The sequence below is a fragment of the Salvelinus sp. IW2-2015 genome, linkage group LG9, assembly GCF_002910315.2.
Source record: "Salvelinus sp. IW2-2015 linkage group LG9, ASM291031v2, whole genome shotgun sequence".
Classification (NCBI taxonomy): Eukaryota; Metazoa; Chordata; class Actinopteri; order Salmoniformes; family Salmonidae; genus Salvelinus; species Salvelinus sp. IW2-2015.
Genome location: NC_036849.1, coordinates 17,104,536 through 17,128,836, shown reverse-complemented (window position 1 = coordinate 17,128,836; position 24,301 = coordinate 17,104,536). Strand labels below are relative to the sequence as shown.

General features: G+C 43.2%; 1 protein-coding gene across 2 annotated transcripts; it reads left to right on the top strand.

Annotated features, from left to right (window-relative positions):
* Positions 1–2,157: 2,157 nt before the first annotated feature.
* On the top strand, positions 2,158–24,044 carry LOC111968708 (solute carrier family 35 member F4). Of its 2 annotated transcripts, none has more exons than XM_023994514.2 (7): positions 2,158–2,499; positions 18,852–19,152; positions 19,696–19,915; positions 20,048–20,173; positions 20,284–20,476; positions 20,554–20,643; positions 21,587–24,044. In XM_023994514.2, the coding sequence occupies exons 1-7, from the start codon at positions 2,277–2,279 to the stop codon at positions 21,826–21,828; spliced, it is 1,395 nt and encodes a 464-aa protein (XP_023850282.1). In that variant the 5' UTR covers positions 2,158–2,276; the 3' UTR covers positions 21,829–24,044. The 2 variants fall into 2 exon arrangements, with proteins under 2 accessions (XP_023850282.1, XP_023850283.1); XM_023994515.2 differs by lacking the exon at positions 2,158–2,499 and adding an exon at positions 13,741–14,163.
* The last annotated feature ends 257 nt before the right edge of the window (positions 24,045–24,301 follow it).

Genomic DNA, 24,301 nt, shown 5'->3' with positions numbered 1-24,301 from the left:
GGTGTGCACACAGGCAACTATCTGTAGACAAGATCCCACAAAACACAAAGGGGAAATGGCTGCCTAAATATGATCCCCAATCAGAGACAACGATAAACAGCTGTCTCTGATTGGGAAGCATACCAGGCCAACATAAACCATTAATCACCTAGATGACCCACCCTAGTCATTATCACGCCCCAACCAACATAGAGAATAAACAGCTCTCTATGGTCAGGGGTGTGACAATAATAAACTTCCGGCTACTGTCTTTCGATTGTAAAAGAGATACTGAGGGCCAATCCCAAATCAACCACTATACCCTATGCCAGGGGTACTTAAGTATTATTTGAGAAGCAGTAATAAACTCCCAGCTCTCAATCCATGCGATCCCAAACTTTACACACCCCTCTTTTTAGTTGAGATAAAATGTTTCTGTTTTAAAACTAATTTCCTGCAATTCTATACATTTCCTGCAATTCGACACATGTTCCCATGTATTATTTGTGTTAATATGATACCAGGGGTCGAAGCCCGACCTAGCCCCCCAATTAAAAACAAAAAAGACCTGTGGTCCGTATTGACCCCGTTCTGAGTCCGGCCCTATGCACTTGCGGAGATCTGAAAGGATTTGATTGGTATAACCAATATGGTGAAATTTACACAAAGCCTATCAAAGGGCAAAGTGGCGCTATTACCATATCGATTGGAACCAGAGGTTTCATACCATAGGGGGTACGTGCCCCCTCATATTTTGGGGGGTAATTAAAAAATATATATTTATACTGTATATTAAATATATACTTTTTTTAAATGACATTTTCAGATGTTAAATTTATTACTTAACTTATTTTCTAAGCCCACGTTTTATTATAATTATTTATAAAAAATCTGCCAGAGGTATTTTGCGGAAGGGGCACAATGACTGGACCAGGCAAAGAGTACCCCCCTGCTCTATTCTCCCTACTAGTGGTTCCTTCCAAGGTGCACCATGGAGCAAAGATATGCTAGGCAGGACATTAGATACTCTGGTGTGTGAAAACAGTATCGTGAGTGTAGGAGAGAGTGTCGAGTGACACACACAGCGTTTTATTTTATTTTAGCTGCTGATGATGGGCAGGCCTTGTTTTTAAATTCATTTGAACAATCTATGTAGCCTATTGATTCCTTCTTGATGAATAAATTAAATAAAAATGTTTTGTTGTTTCTCTATAATACTAGCCACCTAGACATTTTATTAAGTTGGCTTTAGCTAGCCAGCTAGATAGGTTCCCAATCTCCCAACCTCATAACTAGCTACCAAGCCATTTCAGGCTATCAAGTTTGTCTAACTATCCTAGCTGGCATGCTGGCAAGGTTGCTAGGCTTTAGAAAATAAAAAAATTGGGTTATGATATATACCAGTGTGGCAGTTGTACTAAACGTCTAAAGCGTAAAAGTTCTTAAAGGTCCAATGCAGCCATTTCCATCTCAATATCAAATAATTCCAATTAAGTACCTTTAAAGGGATGGCTTAATAAAGATAAATGTACTGAAAAATAAATGAATTGAAAACTCCACGAGAAAATCTGTTGGCCAGCAAGTGGGAGGGTTTTCAGCAGTTGAATGAAATGTATTCAGAGCGGGAAAGGTAGCCACACCTGCAGAGTGCATTAAGCAACTGAATAAGGTAAGTCTGAATACCAAATACTGAGAAGTAATGGTGCATTATTATCATTTTCACAATTTCACAATATTATTCCAACCTCATAGTGTGGAAGTATATATAAAAGAAAATCATGTTTTTGACTGCACTGCCCTTTAAAGAATAATTGTGCATCATTAATTAAAATGACAATTGAACAGTGCTAAGATGAAGAAAAAAAAATATATTTTTTTTTACATAGAATTAGGCATTATAATTAAATGGCTCTTGATTGCAGGAAAAAGCTGTTTCCCCTCCATCCTCATGTACTTCGTACCCCCTCTGAAATAATAGGTGCATGACACCCCTGATTGCACCTGTCATACCCTCTCAGATCTCCACAAGTGCATAGGCCCCAAGTTTAAGGTTTAGGTCCATTAGGAATTGGGCCCGAGACTACTACAACTGAATTTAGATGCGATAGTGACACGCCCCCTGGTATACGATGGCTGTCACGCTCCCCAAATTCAATAACCACCGCGCCTTGCGCACAGTGTGGTGCAATGTGAATGCCCTTCCATAGCTGTTAGTTGATGCCTTTGATACTTATATTTCGCATGGTGAGCGCGGAACACACGAAACATTCCCTTCTAACTGCGCGTTTGGATTTACGATGATCAGTACCGAGGGTGCTGAAGGTGGAGGAGACCAGCCCTGCTTTCGGCTGGAACCTTTGAACGCGCACCTATCAGGCAAAGCGGGTGAAACCCACCTTCTCTATGGGGACACGGACGCCACCTCTAAAGTGACCGCCAACGGTGTGCAAGACATTGAGGATAGAATTTTGCGGATCACTGGTTATTACGGCTATTATCCGGGCTACTCCAGTCACAGAAGTAAGTCATGAAAATAGAAAACAGTATAAGTCAACTAATAAAGTAGAAGTCAACTAAACGTAAGCGTAAAACTGAAGGCCTTTGTCAATTTCACACTATTGCTCCTCTTCATCCAGGTAGAGACAATGGCACGGGTAGTAGCCTATATTATATGTGACCAGCATATTACAGAGGGGGGGGGGGGGAGCTTTGCTTTCCCATATGAAATTAATGTTAACCATTTATACTGTGTTGCAGGAATAGGCTAAAACATTATATTCACTCACAAAATATAGTGATCGTTGGGGCATGTGATTTTCTATTGTTTATTCGACTGATATCTACTGGGTTTTTTCAACCAATTCTGTCAATCACTGATTATTGTGTAATGTCAGAAGAGGGCATTTTTTTTCATTCTTCTATTCTCTTCCTGAGAGCTAGGGGAATTGGTGCTGTATAGCCTACAATTCAATTTGTTTGTGGAATGAGCCGTAATGGAACCACATTCTAAAGTGACATGTGCCTGACACAGCTGCCGCTATGGAGACTAAGTAATATGTTCCTCCTCACATCCTTATTGACTTTTGGTCTGAGACACAAACAATGAACAGCAGTAGACATCCAGACAGGCACAGACAGACAGGCACAGACAGACAGGCACAGACAGACAGGCACAGACAGACAGGCACAGACAGACGGGCACAGACAGACAGGCACAGATAGACAGGCAGGCAGTCAGACAGACAGATGCAATACCATAATGTGACATGACATCTATGCAAATGACAGATATGCAAACCATTGTTCCTGTTACCATGACTGTAAATCATTTCAACTGTAGTGTTTTTATGATCATTGAAATATCCTAATGAGGAGGAGACAACATACACTCAATTAGATGTTAGATGCATATTGAATTGTTTGTTGCTGGTCATGTTAATAGTTTTGCAGTTATCAAAATAATCTATATTTTCCAGTAGACAAATACCTTCCTCACATGCAACTCTCCCATGCTTCTATTACTCTGATTCTGCAGGACTTTATATGTTTTCTGTCTGTGAAATGACAGAAACACAATGATCAATAATAAATCCCACCACTGTGCATTGTACATGCATTGCAGCACACATTGGATATAATAATCATTGGGCTGCTTGCCACCTCAGTGCTAGAAGAAGCTGCAATGTGATCTGCCTGGGCTACCATTAATTTGATTTATTTTGATTTGCAATAAATGTATGATTGCTGTGGTGAAATCATGGGTTGAGATGAAATGAGATTGATTATACGGGTTGTTCACGGGGAACTCTATTTAAGCAATAACTATCAAATCAGAATCAAATCAAAATGTACTGTATAGAAGAAACATAGCAGAGCATTTGACTGGTTTATAGTGAAAATTATGTATGGCATATACAAAACTAAATCTAATGAGTTCAAGGCTAAGATGCTATACTGGTCAGAAATCCTGTAGGCTACAATTGTGCCTTTCATTTTAGTATACAGTATGTGGGGGTAAATGTAAGGAAGAACTTATACTGTTGTTGAAGACGTCAGAGAAAAATAGCACTGATTCAGTGTCCATGAGCCTGTTGTGATTCATACTCAGAAATACCCTAGCTGAACTGAAATATCCTTACTGAATTGAATTTGACTTGTCACAGACAAGCTTCGTAGCATTTCCAAGCTGTTATATAAAAGCTCATCTAAATGAATTACTTGCAAAGTTACTCAGACCTAAAGAACAATGGAAGTCAGTCACACACCTTATCACTCTGGGTGAATAACAAGTCTTCACCAGGCTTTGGTGCATCAACCAAATTCAATCAAATGTATCTATAAAGCCATTTTTACATCAGCAGATGTCACAAAGTGATTATAGAGAAATGTTCTAGTGCATCTTGAATCAGGTTTCCAGGCAAAAGGGGAAATCACTTTCAGCATAGCAAGAGAATGTTTGAATTTATATTATTTTCTTTCATAGTGTTAAAGGCTCAATGCGGTCAAAAAAATTGATTTTCCCATGTTTTATATATATTTCCACACTATGAAGTTGATGTATGAGGATTGCCTGACACTTATTTGTTAGTTGGTTTTTGTTTAGATTTTGAAATTAGAATTAAATGTCTCTTGAAATGTTGCATATCATTTAAAAGAAGACTGCTGTTGGGTTGAAGCAAAAATAGCACAGATATAGAACATTAGTTTGATCTTGCCAACGCCATTGGGTAATTCTATTTTTTGCCATTTTCTGTTGGCGTTTTGCTATTTTTGCCATCTGCAGTGAGTTAAAATATGCCTCCAAGGAGGATCATGGACTACATTTTCAGAGAGGGTCTTGGCTAAAGTTCACACAGTGTTTGTGATAACTTGTTAGGTAGTGATGTGACAAAAAATTTAAATATTTTGCTCACATTAAGTGATAAAATAACTTTGAAATTGCGAAACTGACTTAAGTTGAAGTGTTGCTTTGAAATTGTACAAAATATATCTCCCTGTCTCTTACCCCAGCACCAGTCCTCGGATCAATTCTGGGAACTCCTTACAGGCCCTGCTCAGCCAAGTTGCAGATCAGTGTCCCTTGAACAAACATTAGTTTAATTTATTATAATTCGTGGTGTATAGTATCGTGCCTGTGAAGTGCTGAGATGTCCTGTTCAGTGGTCCAGAGGAACTGGCTGGGCTGGCACACCACTGTGCAGACTGGCAGAGGTGAGAGGAAGTGAAATCACAGGCCCTGGCAACGCAACTCAGCACCGAGCCAGGCAGGCAGCTCACATTAACATTGACATTAGAATAAGAACTATCCTTGGAAACTCCAGAAACTGGAGTATGACAAGGCACACTATGATACCTATGGCTCTAATAGTTTCCCCAGACATTCATGTTTTAATTGAATCATTTAAGATTTCCCTCAGACATTCCTCATGTAGGCCTATGTCTACAATCACTTTCCCACTGAAGCCTCACTCTTTCGGCGTGCTATTTTTAACTAGTGTCTAATTGGATGTGGGCTTTCTCTTGAACCACCATAGAGAGCACTGTTAGCCCTTAGCTCTCTTGAGAATGGGTAAAAACTTGTACAAAGTAATGGGGGAAATATTTATTCAAAATAGGTTAAGGACTCCTGTGTGTTTGCCAAAGTAGCAAACACACAAACACGAGAGGCAAATTAACATCACACAAGAATCTAGGTGCTTAGGGTAGGTAATTAAAGGTAACTCGCTGCATATTCTTGAAAGTGAGTTTGATCTCATATTCTCAGTGTTATTGAGACTTTAGCCACAGTATGGCACAGAATATTCAACTGATGGTAGAAATGCACAGCTATTTACCACCTTGAATGTGCACCTGCAACCATCTGTTAAGACTAGATCTCTACTCCACTAATGGATTGACTGTTAGAGGTGGTCACCATGTGTTGCCCCCTATCACCGCTGGTCAGCCTGTTCCTTAGCTCACTCCAAACAGCAGCATAGTACCTGTTCAGTACAGCCAGTCCCTCCAGCAGAGAGAGATTTATATACACTGAGTGTACAACACGTTATAAACACTGCTCTTTCCATGAAGTAGACTGACCAGGTGAATCCAGGTGACAGCTATGATCCCTTATTGATGTCCCTTGTTAAATCCACTTCAACCAATGTAAATGAAGGGGAGGAGACAGGTTAAAGAATCATTTTAAGCCTTGAGACAATTGAGAAATGGATTGTGTATGTGTAGCCTTACATTAATTCCTATGGAGGACTGCTTCTTCTGAGGAGTGAAAATATGGCTGACCGGTGGCTTCAAAGCCACTCATTGGCCAATACATAGCGATCCAGGGTTTATATACATCATTGGTGTCCTAGTGCCCTCTTGTGGTCTATTAGGCTATCTAAACCTCAGTATGAAGTCTCCTTCTGTCCTCCAAAGAAATGATAACAGGTAAAAGGGGAGCTGTGACTGGAGGTCTACTAAGCCTAATTACTACCAGCATGTATAAGTCAACATGGAGAGCTCCTTAAATCACACCCATGCTGAAATCCATTATATAAAAAATCTAGTCAAATCGCATTTTATTTGTAACATCCACCGAATACAACAGGTGTAGACCTTACAGTGAAATGCTTACTTACAAGCCCTTAACCAACAATGCAGTTCAAGAAATATACGTGTTATGTAAAAAATAGATAAGTAAGAAATAAAAGTAACAAATAATTAAAGAGCAGCAGTAAAATAACAGTAGCGAGGCTACATACCAGTACAGAGTCAATGTGCGCGGGCACTGGTAAGTCGAGGTCATTGAGGTAATATGTACATGTAGGTACAGTTAAAGTGACTATGCATAGATAATAAACAGAGAATAGCAGCAGCATACAATGGGGGGGGGGCATTGCAAATAGTCTGGGTAGTCATTTGATTAGCTGTTCAGAAGTCTTACGGCTTGGGGGTAGAAGCTGTTTAGAAGCCTTTTGGACCTAGACTGCTCTCCAATACCGCTTGCCGTGCGGTAGCAGAGACAACAGTCTATGACTAGGGTGGCTGGAGTCTTTTTGACAATTTTTAGGGCCTTCCTCTGACACCACCTGGTATAGAGGTCTTGGATGGCAGGAAGCTTGGCCCCAGTGATGTACTGGGCCGTACGCACTACCCTCTGTAGTGCCTTGCAGTCGGGGGCCGAGCAGTTGCCATACCAGGCAGTGATGCAACCAGTCAGAATGCTCTCGATGGTACAGCTGTAGAACTTTTTGGGGATCTGAGGACCCATGCCAAATCTTTTCATTCTCCTGAGGGGGAATAGGTTTTGTTGTGCCCTCTTCACGACTGTCTTTGTGTGCTTGGACCATGACAGTTTGTTGGTGATGTGGACACCAAGGAACTTGAAGCTCTCAACCTGCTCCACAGCAGCCCCGTCGATGAGAATGGGGGCGTGCTCGGTCCTTCTTTTCCTGTAGTCCACAATCATCTCCTTGCTCTTGATCACGTTGAGGTAGAAGTTGTTGTCCTGGCACCACACGGCCAGGTCTCTGACCTCCTCCCTATAGGCCGTCTCATCGTTGTCGGTGATCAGGCCTACCACTGTTGTGTCATCAGCAAACTTAATGATGCCTGGCCATGCAGTCATGAGTGAACAGGGAGTACAGGATGTGACTGAGCACACACCCCTGAGGTGCCCCTGTGTTGATGCCCCTGTAGTCAATGAATAGCATTCTCACAAAAGTGTTCCTTTTGTCCAGGTGGGAAAGGGCAGTGTGGAGGGCAATAGAGATTGCATCATCTGTGGATCTGTTGGGGCGGTATGCAAATTGGAGTGGGTCTGGGGTTTCTGGGATAATGGTGTTGATGTGAGCCATGACCAGCCTTTCAAAGTACTTCATGGCTACAGACGTGAGTGCTACGGGTCGGTAGTCATTTAGGCAGGTTACCTTAAGTGTTCTTGGGCACAGGGACTATGGTGGTCTGCTTGAAACATGTTGGTAGTACAGACTCAGACAGGGAGAGGTTGAAAATGTCAGTGAATACACTTGCCAGTTGGTCAGCGCATGCTCGCAGTACACGTCCTGATAATCCGTCTGGCCCTGCGGCCTTGTGAATGTTGACCTGTTTAAAGGTCTTACTCACATCGGCTGCGGAGAGCGTGATCACACAGTCGTCCGGAACAGCTGATGCTCTCATGCGCATGTTTCAATGTTACTTGCTTCGAAGCGAGAATACAAGTAATTTAGCTTGTCTGGTAGGCTCGTGTCACTGGGCAGCTCACAGCTGTGCCTCCCTTTGCAGTCTTTCATAGTTCGCAAGCCCTGCCAGAAGACGAGCGTCGGAGCCGGTATAGCCGGTATATATCTCCCGGGTGGCGCAGTGGTCTAGGGCACTGCATCGCAGTGCTAGCTGCGCCACCAGAGTCTCTGGGTTCGCGCCCAGGCTGGGCTGGGTTCGCGCCCAGGCTCTGTCGCAGCCGGCCGCAACCGGGAGATCCGTGGGGCGACGCACAATTGGCATAGCGTCGTCCGGGTTAGGGAGGGTTTGGCCGGTAGGGATATCCTTGTCTCAGTATGTAAAAATGTAATAAAAATGTATGCACTCTACTGTAAGTCGCTCTGGATAAGAGCGTCTGCTCTTGGCCGGTAGGGATATCCTTGTCTCAGTATGTAAAAAAAAATGTATGCACTCTACTGTAAGTCGCTCTGGATAAGAGCGTCTGCTAAATGACTAAAATGTAAATGTAAAATGTATAGTACGATTCAATCTTAGTCCTGTATTGACGCTTTGCCTGTTTGATGGTTTATCAGAGGGCATAGCGGGATTTCTTATAAGCTTCCGGGAATGTGGCAGCTCTACCCTTTAGCTAAGTGTGGATGTTGCCTGTAATCCATGGCTTCTGGTTGGGGTCTGTACATACTGTCACTGTGGGGACGACGTCATCGATGCACTTATTAATGAAGCCAGTGACTTATGTGGTGTACTCCTCAATGCCATCGGAAGAATCCCAGAACATGTTCCAGTCTGTGATAGCAAAACAGTCCTGTAGTTTAGCATCTGCTTCATCTGACCACTTTTTTTATAGACCGAGTCACTGGTGCTTCCTGCTTTAATTTTTGATTGTAAGCAGGAATCAGGAGGATAGAATTATGATCAGATTTTCCAAATGGAGGGCGAGGGAGAGCTTTGTCTCCCTCTTAAAACTAGAGTCATCTTTGATTAAAACCATGGGCAATGGTTTTAATCATCAATCTTAACTTCACAACTTCACACCATTTTGTATAGCCCTGGAATAATTCAATATGCTTAAGAAAAATATAGATGCAAAATGTATCTGTTGTAATAATCATATGGGTTAGTCAGAATACTATTTCACTACCGCCTACTCTAATACATTATTTCAGTGTCTCTCTGTCCTCTCTCTCCTCCCTCTCCTGTCTTTCCTCTCTCACCTCTCTGTCCTTTTGTCCTGTTCCTGCTCGTGTCTGAGACGTACTGATTAACAGAGAGATGCATAAAGGCAAAGGGCTGTATGTGTCTCTGTGTGTGGAGTAAAGCTGGTCTAGAGTTTTTTTCCCCCTCTGGTTGCACATTTAACATGCTGGTAGAAATGAGGTAAATGGTTCTATGTCAATGGTTCTCATGCAGAGTGACTTGCACAGCCTTAGTGACCCTAGAGTAATCACTGAATGCACATAACATGGGTATATGTATGACATATGGTGCTCTAGATGACTAGCGTCTACTGTGTATAAATATAACTCTGAAGTCATACACAAAAATGTTGGTAATGTTCTCAACTGATGCTCCTACTCTGCCACTCTACCTAATGCCCACTAGATGTCTCCCTCTTAAAACTAGAGTCATCTTTGATTAAAACCATGGGCAATGGTTTTAATCATCAATCTTAACTTCATAACTTCACACCATTTTGTATAGCCCTGGAATAATTCAATATGCTTAAGAAAAATATAGATGCAAAATGTATCCGTTGTAATAATCATATGGGTTAGTCAGAATACTATTTCACTACCGCCTACTCTAATACATTATTTCAGTGTCTCTGTCCTCTCTCTCCTCCCTCTCCTGTCTTTCCTCTCTCACCTCTCTGTCCTTTTGTCCTGTTCCTGCTCGTCTCTGAGACGTACTGATTAACAGAGAGATGCATAAAGGCAAAGGGCTGTACGGTGGCAGAGGAACACGGGCTAATCTAAATGACAAAGGGCCTGAATGAGGCGACTGCGTCAGTGTTTCAGGCCAGAGCACACCGGAGCACCACCGTTGCTATGGACGAGTGCATGGTTTATTTTAGAATCTGTGCCCTGGTCCAAGATGCGACACAAGCATTGTGTTGTCTATGGAGAAATTCTGGTCAGGGGTCTCTGGGGTTGTGATGAGAGGCTAGAGGGATATGGTTGGTCGGCAATGAGGTGGAGAAGTGTGTCATTGGGACATAGAGTGAGAGGGCTTGTCCCGGTCCTTATGGGCATCCCATCCCAGCACTAGGAATCAGGAGTGGGGGGATAATAACCTTTTCAGCCTTTCATGATCTACATGTACCTGAGTTTGGTCTCCATACCATATCCATGCTTGATGTCATTATCCATGCTTGATGTCATTATCCATGCCCTATGTCAATATCTGTGCCCTATGTCAATATCCGTGCTCTATGTCAATATCCGTGCCCTATTTCAATCCCCTAAGCTCTCAGTGATTAGCATCCTTGGGCCAAATGTGCTGACTAGCTGCCTTTCTTCTTCCTCCCTGTCTAGCTACTGTCTCCACTGTGGTTAGGCAGGGCTATTTTTAAGTTTAGTCCCCCCTCCCCCCCCCTAGCCCCTGCCTCGGGAGGGAACCATACAAGCGCAAGGTGCAGCCAGAGCCAGCTCTCCAGACAGTCTCCACTGCCCTGCCCTGCCTCACTCACTCTCAGAATTTGAGGAACAGTGAAGCACTGTGATCTGCCATGCTCTGTAGCCTTGCCAGGATTCTGACTGAGAATTGGAGAGGAGAGACAGGAGAGTGGGAAGGGGGGGTCTGAGTGACATCGATATAGTGACAGAGAGAGGTTGGAGTACACATGATTGCAAAAAGGCAGTGACAGCTGGTTTCCTGTTAACTGTAATCAGGGGTACCCAATAGGAAGGTGCTGCAGCACAGGTTCACTGTACTGTTGTTCATATCTCTGGTGAAATACTGCTGTCACTCCCTTGCGGGGGGTGCTGATAGAATTTGTTATATTTAGGTCCACTCATACAGGAGTAAAAAAGGCCCAGTGCGCTTCTTTTGTGAGAGAAAAAAAATATTAAAATATATATATTTATATATTTATCAAGGGGTGCTGCATCTCCCTCAGCACCCCTACTTACCACGGCTATGGTCCCTGGCCGGCTTGCCTGAGATTAATTTTTCTGGTGTGAGAGTAAGCAAGGTGGGGGATATACTAAGATTATATTACAGGGAGTCGAACCTCTGCTCTGTGTCTCACCGCACTGATGCTGTTGTATGCTATTGATGTATCGGCTGACAGGATGCCGAGGCCCATTAGAACCTTTGATTGTGAAAACCGCAGACAGAGGCAGGATGACCGGGAGCGAGGGCACTGTGTGATGAGAACTCTTGACCACACTCCCATGGGCCAGCTAGCACATAATGTTCTGAGAACCATATGTTTCTTAGAGCTTGGTGAGAGCGTGGTTGTCCTATGGTTATTTTACATACAACCTTCCCACAACTTTCTGAGAATGGTGCAGGATAGTTGCTTGGCTTTGGAGCATTTTCAGCACATTTAAGGAACTTGACCAAAAAAACGTTATTTTCTTTGTATTACGCATAACAGTTCAAACATGGTTACATTTGCTTTCAATTTTAGTAATGTTCTAGGAACATTATCTAACTGGTTTGACATTGGGAATGTTCTCAAATAGTTCAGAGAATGTTAAGAAACAGCGTTCTTCTGTGGGAATTTCAGTACTTCAGGATAAAGTTTCCTACAGGTTTCCTCATGGTTCTATTTAAAGTCATGTTCTCAAATTGTTCCTAGAACGTTCAGAAAACCAATTGTAGACCTCCACAAGTCTGGATCATCCTTGGGAGCAATTTCCAAACGCCTGAAGGTAGCACGTTCATCTGTACGAACAATAGTACGCAAGTATAAACAGCATGGGACCATGCAGCCGCCATACCGCTCAGGAAGGAGACGCGTTCTGTCTCCTAGAGATGAATGTACTTTGGTGCGAAAAGTGCAAATCAATCCTAGAATAACAGCAAAGGACCTTGTGAAGATGATGGAGAAAACAGGTACAAAAGTATCTATATCCACAGAAAAACGAGTCCTATATCGACATAACCTGAAAGGCCGCTCAGGAAGGGGGAAGGCACTGCTCCAAAACCGCCATAAAAAAGCCAGACTACGGTTTGCAACTGCACATGGGGACAAAGATCGTACCTTTTGGAGAAATGTCCACTGGTCTGATAAAACAAAAATAGAACTGTTTGGCCATAATGACCATCGTTATGTTTGGAGGAAAAAGGGAGAGGCTTGCAAGCCGAAGAACACCATCACAACCGTGAAGCACAGGGGGCGGCAGCATCATATTGTGGGGGTGCTTTGATAGATGGCTTCATGAGGAAGGAAAATGATGTGGATATATTGACGCAACATCTCAAGACATCAGTCAGGAAGTTAAGGCTTGGTCTCAAATGGGTCTTCCAAATGGACAATGACCCCAAGCATACTTCCAAAGCTGTGGCAAAATGGCTTAAGGACAACAAAGTCAAGCTATTGGAGTGGTCATCACAAAGCCCTGACCTCAATCCTATAGAAAATATGTGGGCAGAACTGAAAAGGCGTGTGCGAGCAAGGAGGTCTACAAACCTGACTCAGTTACACCAGCTCTGTCAGGAGGAATGGGCCAAATTTCACCCAACTTATTGTGGGAAGCTTGTGGAATGCTATCCAAAATGTTTGACCCAAGTTAAACAATTTAAAGGCAATGCTACTAAATACTAATTGAGTGTATGTAAACTTCTGACCCACTGCGAATGTGATGAAAGAAATAAAAGCTGAAATAAATCATTCTCTCTAGTATTATTCTGACATTTCACATTCTTAAAATAAGGTGGTGATCCTAACTGACCTATAAGACAGGGAATTTTTACTAGGATTAAATGTCAGGAATTGTGAAAAACGGAGTTTAAATGTATTTGGCTAAGGTGTATGTAAACTTCCGACTTCAACTCTACATTTGATGTGTCTGGTCCATGCTCTCTCCAGACCCCTTTCTGCTGGCATGACAGAGCACCATGAAGTGGGCTGGATGTGTGGGTGTTGGAGAGAGCATGTGCAGCCAGGCTTGCTTTTCTTTCTCATCCAGACTCTGTGAGCTCCTACTGCAGCAGATCTCCATGTCGTGAGGTGTAATGGGGAGTTAGGGGTGGTGTGGGACTTAGGTAAGTCCCTTCCCTGTCTCAGTTCAATTCATTTATGTTGCAATGGCATAGACAACAGGACAGGACCCCTATAAATAATCTAAGACTGAATGAGTAGTGAAGTAGGGGAGAAGTGCCAGCAGAGGAGAGAGAGAGAGAGAGAGAGAGGGACAGAGAGCGAGGGGGCAGCAGCTAACACAGCATAATTAGCTGGGGCTGCTTGGTTACCTTCCAAACAAAGCAGCTGATTTGCGGATCAAACGAAGAGGAGGGGAATGCAAGGGAGGAGGAGGGAGAACGAAAGGAAAGAGATGTAGGGAGTGATTGCGCGGTGCCACACACTTGAATCTCAGTCTCCCTTGGAGACAGTGCATGACAGTGCAACAGTAGTCTCCACTCCACAGCACTTCTACTGAGCTCCAGCACTGTCCAGAGAGAAAGAGAGACAGCATCTGAGTAAGAGACAGTGAGGGAGTTAGCTCAACTGATTGAGAAAGAGGGAGAAAGAAAGAAAGAAGGAGATATAAACATCAATAGACATTTAGATAGAAGAGACTGATAGAGAGCTATAGCAAGCCGCCTGTGGAGGAGCCAGGAGCCTGGGAATGCAGAGGAATTGCAGGAGGAGCTGCTGAGTGTAGCAGCAGTCCAGGCAGGCAGACAGACAACACACACACATCCCAGGGAGGGACTGTTGGCTCTGCCTCTAGTGGAGGATGAAGAAGCACTCGGCCAGAGTGGCTCCTCTCAGCTCCTACAGCTCCCAGGTCCTCACCTGCCCCATCTCCGAAGGTAAAGACTCCAGACTGGGGGTAGAGGACGGGGGAGTAGGGATGGAGTCTGGCCCTAGGCGCCATGTCTGGGTCGTGTGTGTACATTTGTGTGTTTTGCGTATGTGTGCGTATCTGTGTGTCTAAGATGGGCAGCATTGGAAACTCATTAAACCCTACTATAAGAGCAGGGATATGTGTGGAGAGATTACCATATCTTTGTGCACTGTTAATGCCTATGGCTAAACAACTATGGCAGGTTTGCTGTTTTCCCATATTAATATGTGTGTATAGGCCTTGGTGTAATGTGGTCATTACATTGTTCATTAAAATCAACCCCAAAGGGCAGAATATGAGGTAGAGAAAGGGAGGGGGAGATAGTTAAGGTAGCTAAAACAAATTTGGATGTGTCCAGTCTTAGTATAATTTTATGCTCTGGGCTTTCTATGATTATGTAAAGAGCACATTATGTGCCCTCTACAGAATAGTGTATACTGGGCTCCTCAAAAAGTCTATGAAATGTCACAAGGGCTTGAAAATATAGTTATCAAGTAGACTAAACTGTTCTTCATTATCTTGTGATTATTCAAAATCATACACAATCAGATTAATGCTTATATTACAAATTAACTGTTATGATTATTTAAATACTTTCACTTGAATGACTGTATTACATAACTATGAGAAACATTCATGCCTTTGCTCTTCACCGTTCTTTGAGAGGGGATACAGAACTTATCGACAGGGACTCTGGTATCACAGCATATGTTTAGTTGTGTTCAAGTTGTACTTTGTGCCTTACTGCTGATGTTTCCATACCCAAACAGGCTGATGGTTTGGCTGTTCTCACATCTGTTCCTTCTTACTTACTTGTCTTGCATGTGATTCATTTTGAGAGGGACATGGGTACCAAGTCCTTTAAATGGTACAGTTCTCTCCACAGCCATACACCGTCCCGTCTCTAAGGCTTTATTAAGTTCCATATCCATTGTCTTTGTATCTGTTTTGCATAGATTAACAAAATATACACTTAATATTAATCCTCAATTAAACCATGTATTTTATTCTCACCTGGTATGGACTAGATACATTGCCTGACCTCTGTATACCCCTGCAGGCCATGTAGGAACATTAATGTGAACTACTAGTCATCTATTATATTCAGCACTGGTTTATCCATCACTGTCTCCACCACCCTTCCTCTGTCATGGATTGGAATGTGAGGTCCATGCAGGGGCACTGCGTCACGTTGTCAGCATATCCTGTATATGTTCTCTTAATGGGAGTTTGTATTTCACACCTTTTCTTATGAGTCAACTCAAATCATAGCTTGGGGCTTAATACAGTACAGGTAACTAGCTGTATATAGGTAGCTACTAGGTAAAGGCCTACTAAGCAGCAGTGCGTAGAGATATTCCTGTCCTTTGCGAGACCTCAGCCATATGATGCTCTCAGGTGTCCGAACTACAGTGTGTGAGACCTTACTTTTTGTTATGCTATTATTTGCTGTGCCATACTGTATTGTAGTCTACCGTTTTATAGCACCATCAGCAGGAAATATTGCAGTCTGTTACAGGAGCTCAAATGTAGCGAATAATTCAGCATTAATGAGGTGGAATGTGGAATGATAGTTTTGTTTTAATATCCACATCCTGGCAATGGATCAGAGTGTGGTGCTTTTGCCTGGGGAAACAGGATACTAACAAGCCTACAATTTGTCACTCTCTGCACCCAGCACCCACTACAGTACTGTACAGTGAATTATGTCCTCTCAGTATGGGCATGGTCTTTGAATGGTCAATGGGAAGAGGACAAAAAAAAATTGCTTGGCGTACAACATCTACATCCGATGATGTTACTTCTGCTTTTAAACCATGCAATTCTTGATTGTCTCCCTTTCTCCACTTAAGGTCTATCTGTCTGTCCCCATCTGGGACAAAGTGCGATAAAACATCAATCTTTAGTTTTAAGGCATACAAATTGATAAAAGATGTAAGGGCCAAGTGTTGCATTTCATGGATGTATTGGAGATGACATTTGCATCCAATATAAAACTCTGCACTGTACGCCTGGATCCCAAGCCAAATTGCCAGAGTTCCAAATGCCAGTGAAAGTTGTCACAGTAACCTCAGTGTGACAGAGATACAGTTTCCTTATCAAAATCCTTTTGAAGAAAGAAGTCAAACAACATAGTGCATGAGAATCAGTTCCAGTCTGTCTGTCTTCATAATGTGTGGAACTGATTCTCATGCACTGTCTGTCTTCATAATGTGTGTTTGGCCAGCATTATCTTTTCCATCCTATGGAAAGGCACTTTTCGGAGAGATGCAATGCTCACCTAATATTATGTAGGAACTGTAGGTGTATGAATGCTTTTCAATGCTGTTACTGTTAGGTTTGTCATCATGAAGTTTCTGCCAACACCTTAGCGTGGGTACTGAATAGCAGCATTATTCTAAGTTTGGGTCAGAGAGCATGAAGTGTCTTGGGTATCAAGGATATTATCATTCTGGATGTGCTGCTGAAGTCTTTTCTCTTACTTCTAAGGCGTTCAAGTTTTACAGAACCCAGCACACACACTCTTAAGCATCTATGACATTTTAAGCCAGCAATTAATGTTACCCTTGTTCTCTTTCAATCAAATGGATTTGAAAGAGTTCCATCTCATACATATTCCATTACACTCTGCTTTCTGTTTTAGCGAACCTAAGGGGAAGAGTCAAGGTATGAATCTTAGTGGCACTTTTATAGTTTTGATTAGATTTTGGGGGGGGGGACTGCTCTGAACCAAAAGTTAGTTTTCTCTCTGGGAGCAGGGGGTCGATACCTAGTGGTGCATGTCAGGGGGTTTATTGGATAACTTTGAGCACTGATAATGCTCCTCTTCAGAGAGCGAGAGAGGCTGCTGCGTCCTGCTCTATTGTAATGTAATGTCTATAGCCATGGTGGAAATGGCTGGGCTGAGCCCATAGTGCTGAACCAGCAAGCTGAAAGTGAGCAGCAAACACCCAGCACATGTTGTATTTTATTCCTGCCCTGGTGTAAATTGATCATGCTCTGGAGGGTTATATAACGGATCCTAGCTCTCTCCGGAAACACCCTCACATCATCTCAGTGACACACACACACACACACACACACACACACACACACACACACACACACACACACACACACTACAGCAAGTAAGCAATGACCCAGAAGGCATTCAGTCCCACAATCCATTAAGGCATTGCCCCCAACATTATTCTGTTTTGACTGCAAAATGACTGCTGCAAGAAATAATATTTAATATAATTCCTTTCATTTCTGTTCTCAATTCCTGGTTGTCTGTTGTAGTGGGTGTGATGTGTGTGCTCACAGTTAGTTTTAGGGTTCTCCTTGCTCCCAGTCTCCCTGCGCACACTGCACCAGTCCAAAAACCACTCAGTCTGCACGGAAGCCACTGGACACATAAATGCACACTCAGAGCTTTGCTAATCTATTCTCTTTACAGTCGCAAGCAAAAACAAAAAGGCAGATCTGCTAACCTTTTAACAATGTTTTCTTGCGGTTGTAAAGATGTCAACAGTCTGCCGTAGTTGCCCTGCTATGTCCACAAGGGAAAGTCCTAGTGGAACATCTTGCTCAGTGCTGTAAAAATGTTTTTGAAAAGTCTCATTCCTCAATAGTCAGAACTCTTTATCAATCCTGTAGTTTCTTTAGAGAGGTGGATGGATGTCACGTGATTGGGCTGACATACATATTGTGGATAGTTGTTTTGGGGCATCAGGTTTCTGTATGCATATGACTACATGACTATGTTAGGACTGTATCCACTTTGCTATATAATGACTTTATGGTGCTATTTCTGACATCGGCAAACAGCAACCACCATGCTAAGGTTATTCAATCTGGGGGATTTACTGCTCATTAAGGATAAATGATCAATTCTTGCTTACTTACCTCAGCGAGGCAGCCAGGATAGTGTCAAAGAATGGAGCATGGAACCCATTGAGAACAATGGAACAATCCACTGTAAATGTATTTGTGAAAACTATCCCACATCAGCTGTATTCTGAAGTGCTAAGTGTTTTATTGGGAAAACTGAACATTCTAATTGATTGTCTGATGATGGAAAGAGGGTCAACCACAGCTGAATTACACAATTGCATGTCATTAATCTCTCATGCCAATGGCTACTCAAGTGGTACACATGTACTAGTTGTGTACTGTCATCAACAACCACAAACTGCCCATGGTTCTAAAGCCATTCAACTGTTTTTGGTGCTGAAGCCAGTTCCACTGTCCGTTGTACTGAAGCCAGTTCCACTGTCCGTTGTACTGAAGCCAGTTCCACTGTCCGTTGTACTGAAGCCAGTTCATGTCGTTGCCACTAAAAGCCAGTTCCACTGTCCGTTGTACTGAAGCCAGTTCCACTGTCCGTTGCACTGAAGCCAGTTCCACTGTCCGTTGTACTGAAGCCAGTTCCACTGTCCGTTGTACTGAAGCCAGTTCCACTGTCCGTTGCACGAAGCCAGTTCCACTGTCCGTTTTCCACTGAGAGCCAGTTCCACTGTCCGTTGTACTGAAGCCAGTTCCACTGTCCGTTGTACTGAAGCCAGTTCCACTGTCCGTTGTACTGAAGTGTTTACTCTTCAGCCACACCTACGCCCATAGGTGTAACCCTATTCCCTACATAGTTCAACAGCATGTGCTTTACCCCCACAGGAGAGGAGGGTTCTGAGTCTCGTGCAGACACACCAGGCAGCGAGGCCAGTGGAGAGGGGACATCGTACCAGACGTGTGCTAACACAGTGCTGAAGGTGCTGGGTGGCCTCCTATTGGTCCTATGTGTCTCCTCCTCCTGGGTGGGCACCACTCAGCTGGTCCAGCTCACCTTCAAGTCCTTCTCCTGCCCCTTCTTCATCTCCTGGTTCAGCACCAACTGGAACATCCTCCTCTTCCCTCTCTACTACGGAGGCCATGTGGTCACCACCCGGGACAAGCAGACGCCTATACAGAAATTCAGGTGATTTATTATGACAGCGGGGAAGGGATAATACATGTATTTCTCTTTGAGAAGCCATAGACTCCATAGACTATATGGAGGGTATTGAATCAGTGGTGACACCCGGAAGTGTTTACGGGAGCTACAGTAGTTATCAGATTTGTAAGATGCTGTTTGTTCAGTATTCAGGGGTTTGATCTCCTCCAGTGCTCAGTGAGACGTTGTTTATATGACACATTCCTCCTCTAATTACCATTGGCACTCAGGCGTGTGAATGGGGATATTGACCGCAACCAGGAGAAATTGCCATTGTAGTAATGGTGATGTCTGCATATTTCAATGAAGCGTTGCCTCAGCCGGAAAAACAAACAAAAATTAAATTTTCCCAAACAGTTTTGACTTCCATTCAAAGTTTTGGGATTCCCACTCTTACATTTCCTCATGGGAATAGACCTAGAACTAATCCTTTGATAAGTGCTCTTACCAACAACAACAATTTTGAGAAGTAAATAGCCTCTCCCATTCCTTTATTCCCCATTTCCTTTCTGTAATTCTATTCGTCAGAGAGTGCAGCAAGCTTTTCGGGGAAGATGGGATGACCCTCAAGCTGTTCCTGAAGAGGACAGCCCCCTTCTCCATCCTGTGGACCCTGACTAACTACCTGTACCTGCTGGCCCTGAGGAAGCTGACCGCCACTGACGTCTCAGCCCTCTACTGCTGCCACAAGGCCTTCGTCTTCCTGCTGTCCTGGATTGTCCTGAAGGACCGCTTCATGGGTGTACGGGTCAGTACTCTACCACTACTATTACTTCCTTGGGCTTGGTCACACAGCTATCTAACGAATCATACAGGGAAGTGGGACAGTAGGCACAAGTATTAAGGTTGATTGGTTTACTTCCCTCATCCCTACCTGCAGATTGTGGCAGCCATAATGGCCATCACAGGCATTGTCATGATGGCATATGCAGATGGTTTCCATGGGGACTCCATCATAGGTGTGGCCTTGGCTGTGGGCTCTGCCTCCACATCGGCTCTCTACAAGGTTTGTTTACTAAGCATGTGTCTGTTTACTGAAATAATTAGTATTCTCAATTCGTTTTACAAAAAGTGCCATCAGTATAACATACCTGGACATTGTTTCCTCTGCTGCAGGTGCTGTTTAAGATGTTCCTGGGCAGTGCCAGCCTGGGTGAGGTGGCTCACTTCCTCTCCACCATGGGTGTCTTCAATCTCATTTTCATCTCCTTCATCCCCCTCATCCTCTACTTCACCAAAGTGGAGCACTGGGGCTCTCTGTCCTCGCTGCCCTGGGGATACCTGTGTGGCCTGGCTGGGCTCTGGCTGGGTGAGTGGACACAACTATGGGACACACACACGCGCACAGGAAAGATATTTTGGTTAACATTATCATTTCTCTTCCAGTGTTCAATATCCTGGTTAATGTTGGTGTGGTGCTTACCTACCCCATCCTCATCTCTATAGGAACACTGCTCAGTGTGCCCGGCAATGCAGGTATGTGTCTGTGTGTGTGTGTGTGTGTGCGTGTGTACGTGTATCCGTGTGTGGGTGAAGTAAAGTTTATACTGACATTGACTTTTGTTAATAAACAGACTGGCTCTTTTCTTCATCTTTATAATGTGCAAATGTTGAATGTCTGTATCATCTCTGAAATGTGTGTTATGGCCTCTTTATTCTAGTGCATGCAGAGGTATTGTATCCAGAGGTCAGCACTTTAGGCCCCCACAGCAAACAGATTACACAGCAAGTCTGACTCTCTCACCTCGGAAACCCAATCATCAATGTGCCTTCACACAGACGCAGCAACTATCCCTCACTAAGGTGGATTAGGTTTCTAAGGCAACAATAAATGCCTGCAGACTAGTTATTTTTCTCAACCACAGAGGCCTGTATGAAGGTCAGTGGGTTACGACAGCTTGGAGCGGTGCAGGTGTCTACACTCTTAGAAAAAAGGGTTCCAAAAGGGTTCTGTGGCTGTCCCCATAGGAGAACCCTTTTTGGTTTCAGGTAGAACCCTTTTTGGTTTCAGGTAGAACTCTTTTGGGTTCCATTTAGAACCCTCTGTGGAAAGGGTTCTACATGGAACCCAAAATAGTTTTATCTAGAACTGATCCTACGGGGACAGCTGAAGAACCCTTTTTGGTTCTAGATAGCACCTTTTTTTCTAAGACTGTAGGCCAATAGAGCAGAGAGAAAACGTTTGCAATCTTGTGCTGATTGTAAGCCGCATTGTTAGCTACTTTTATCTCCCCCTGCAGTTCAGTTTGTCCCTTGTCCTGTGGTTTCTGTAACTTTATGTAATTAATCAGAACATCTTTCTCTCGCTCTCTCTTCTTATACCTCACTTCTACTTAATTAATCAAAACATCTCCGTCTGTCCCCCCCTACCTCCCCCTCCTTTCCTCCCTCTCTCCCCCCCTCTCCCTCCCATCCGTAGCGGTAGATGTGTTGAAACATGAGGTTATCTTCAGTGTGGTACGTCTGGCTGCCACCTGCATCATCTGCCTGGGCTTCCTGCTGCTGCTGCTTCCTGAGGAGTGGGACTCCGTCACTCTGCGCTTCCTCGCCGCCTTTGCAGACAAGAAGTCTGAGGAGCATGGCGAGGAGCTGACCGAGTCCAGCATCCACACGCGCAGCCGCAGCCGAGCCAATGGCACCGTCTCAATCCCTATGGCATGATCCCATGATCCTCCACTGCCCCGTCCCATCACCAACCCCCATTCTCGCACGTTTCTACATGTCCCATCTGGGAAGCGTGGCGAGATGACTCTGGTGCTGACTTACAGACCAGGAAGTCCAAAATCAGGAGAACAGGAAGTGTAACTAGGACTGGGAGAAACTATCACAGTTCTGTCACTTTCCCCAGGAACTACTGGGGAGTGAAAATAGAACATTTACTGCTGAGTTTGGTGAGCAGAAAGTTGGAAAGTGTTATTTACTTTCTTGAACTCCTTGCCACGCCCAGTCTTGCCCGTCACATGCCCCTAGAACAGTGTTTCTCAACTTCGGTCCTCCAATACCCCCACAGTACATATTTTTGTTGTGGCCCCGGACAAGTACATCTAATCATCTAGCACATGCCAAATTGAATCAGTTGTTTTTGTCCGAGTCTACAACAAAAATGTGTGCTGTTGGGGGCACTGAAGGACCGGAGTTGGGAAACACTAGCCTAGACCACGTAAGCTCAACCTTGAACCTGCTACACGGCCTGTATTCTGTGAATATAAATATTGAATGGGCCAGTTTGGCTCAATCTTATATGTATTTATTGAATTTACTCAGTGGTGTATCAGTATAGTATTTACATTTGACTTCTTATATAGTATTATGTACAGGAATGGGTTGGGAAATACAGTTCCTTTAGAAAGTTTTTTTTCTTCACATTTTGTGTTACACCCTGAACATTTAGATTTTCTATCACTAGCCTACACACAATACCCCATAATGTCAAAGTGGAATCATGTTTTTTTTTAAACATTTTTACAAATTAATTGAAAATAAAAAGCTGAAATGTCTTGAGTCAATAAGTATTCAACCCCTTTGTTATGGCAAGCCTAAACAAGTTCAGGAGTAAAAATGTGCTTAACAAGTCACAAAATAAGTTGCATGGTCTCACTCTTTGTGCATTTATAGTGTTTAACATGATTTTTTAAGACTACCTAATCTCTGTACCTCACACATACAATTATCTGTAAGTTCCCTCTGTCGAGCACTGAATTTCAAACACAGATTCAACCACAAAGACCAGGGAGGCTTTCCAATGGCTCGCAAAGAAGGTAGATGGGTGAATATCCCTTTGATAATGATGAAGTTATTAATTACACTTTGGATGGTGTATCAATACACCCAGCCACTATAAAGATACAGATGTCCTTCCTAACTCAGTTGTCAGAGAGGAAGGGAACAGCTTAGGGATTTCATCATGAGGCCAATGGTGACTTTAAAACAGTTACAAAGTTTAATGGCCGTGATAGGAGAAAACTGAGGAAGGATCAACAACATTATAGTTACGCCACAATAGTAATCTAATTGACAGAGTTAAAATAATACAAATATTCCAAAACATGCATCCTGTTTGCAACAAGGCACTAAAGTAATACTGCAAAAAAAATGTGTCAACGCAATTCACTTTTTGTCCTGAATACAAAGTGTTATGTTTGGGGCAAATCCAATGCAACACACAACTGAGTACCACGCTCCATATTTTCAAGTGGTGGCTGCATCATGTTATGGGTATGCTTGCAATCGTTAAGGACTGGGGAGTTTTCCAGGATAAAAAATAAATGGAATTGAGCTAAGCACAGGAGAATCCTAGAGGAAAACCTGGATCAGTCTGCTTTTCACCAGACACTGGGAGATGAATTCACCTTTCAGCAGGACAATGACCTAAAACACAAGGCCAAATCTACACTGCAGTTGATTACCAAGAAGACAGTTCCTGAGTGGTCGAGTTACAGTTTTCACTAAAATCTACTTGAAAATCTATGACAAGACATGAAAATGGTTGTCATGCAATGATCAATAACCAATTTGACAGAACTTGAAGAATTTTGAAAAGAATAATGGGTGTAGGAAGCTCTTAGAGACTTACCCAGAAAGACTCACAGCTGTAATCGCTTCCAAATGTGCTTCTACAAAGTATTGACTCAGGGCTGTAAATACTTCTGTAAATGAGATATTTCTGTATTTCATTTTCAATACATTTTCAAACATTTCTAAAAATAGGTTTTCACTTTGTCATTATGGGGTATTGTGTGTAGATGTGTGAGAGAACATATATTTAATCCATTTTGAATTCAGGCTGAAACACAACAAAATGTGGAACAAGTCAAGGGGTATGAATACTTTCTGAAGGCACTGTATCCGCTTAACGTACAGGCTCTTTTTCTTTTTTAATAAAATACATAAAAAGACCAATAGCTTCTTGTTATTGGTGCCTATCAGATCAGATTGCCTTATAAACACAAACACATGCTATGTTCAAAACATGAAAATGATTGCGATGGCTATAAATTGATATTTGAGTTATCAATAGCCAGAGAAGTCGATCAGGTTCACATTGGACAGGGGCTCCTGGCAGAGCTTCTGAAGTCTCTCTCTCCATACAGGCAGAGCTTCTGAAGTCTCTCTCTCCATACAGGCAAGGCCTTCA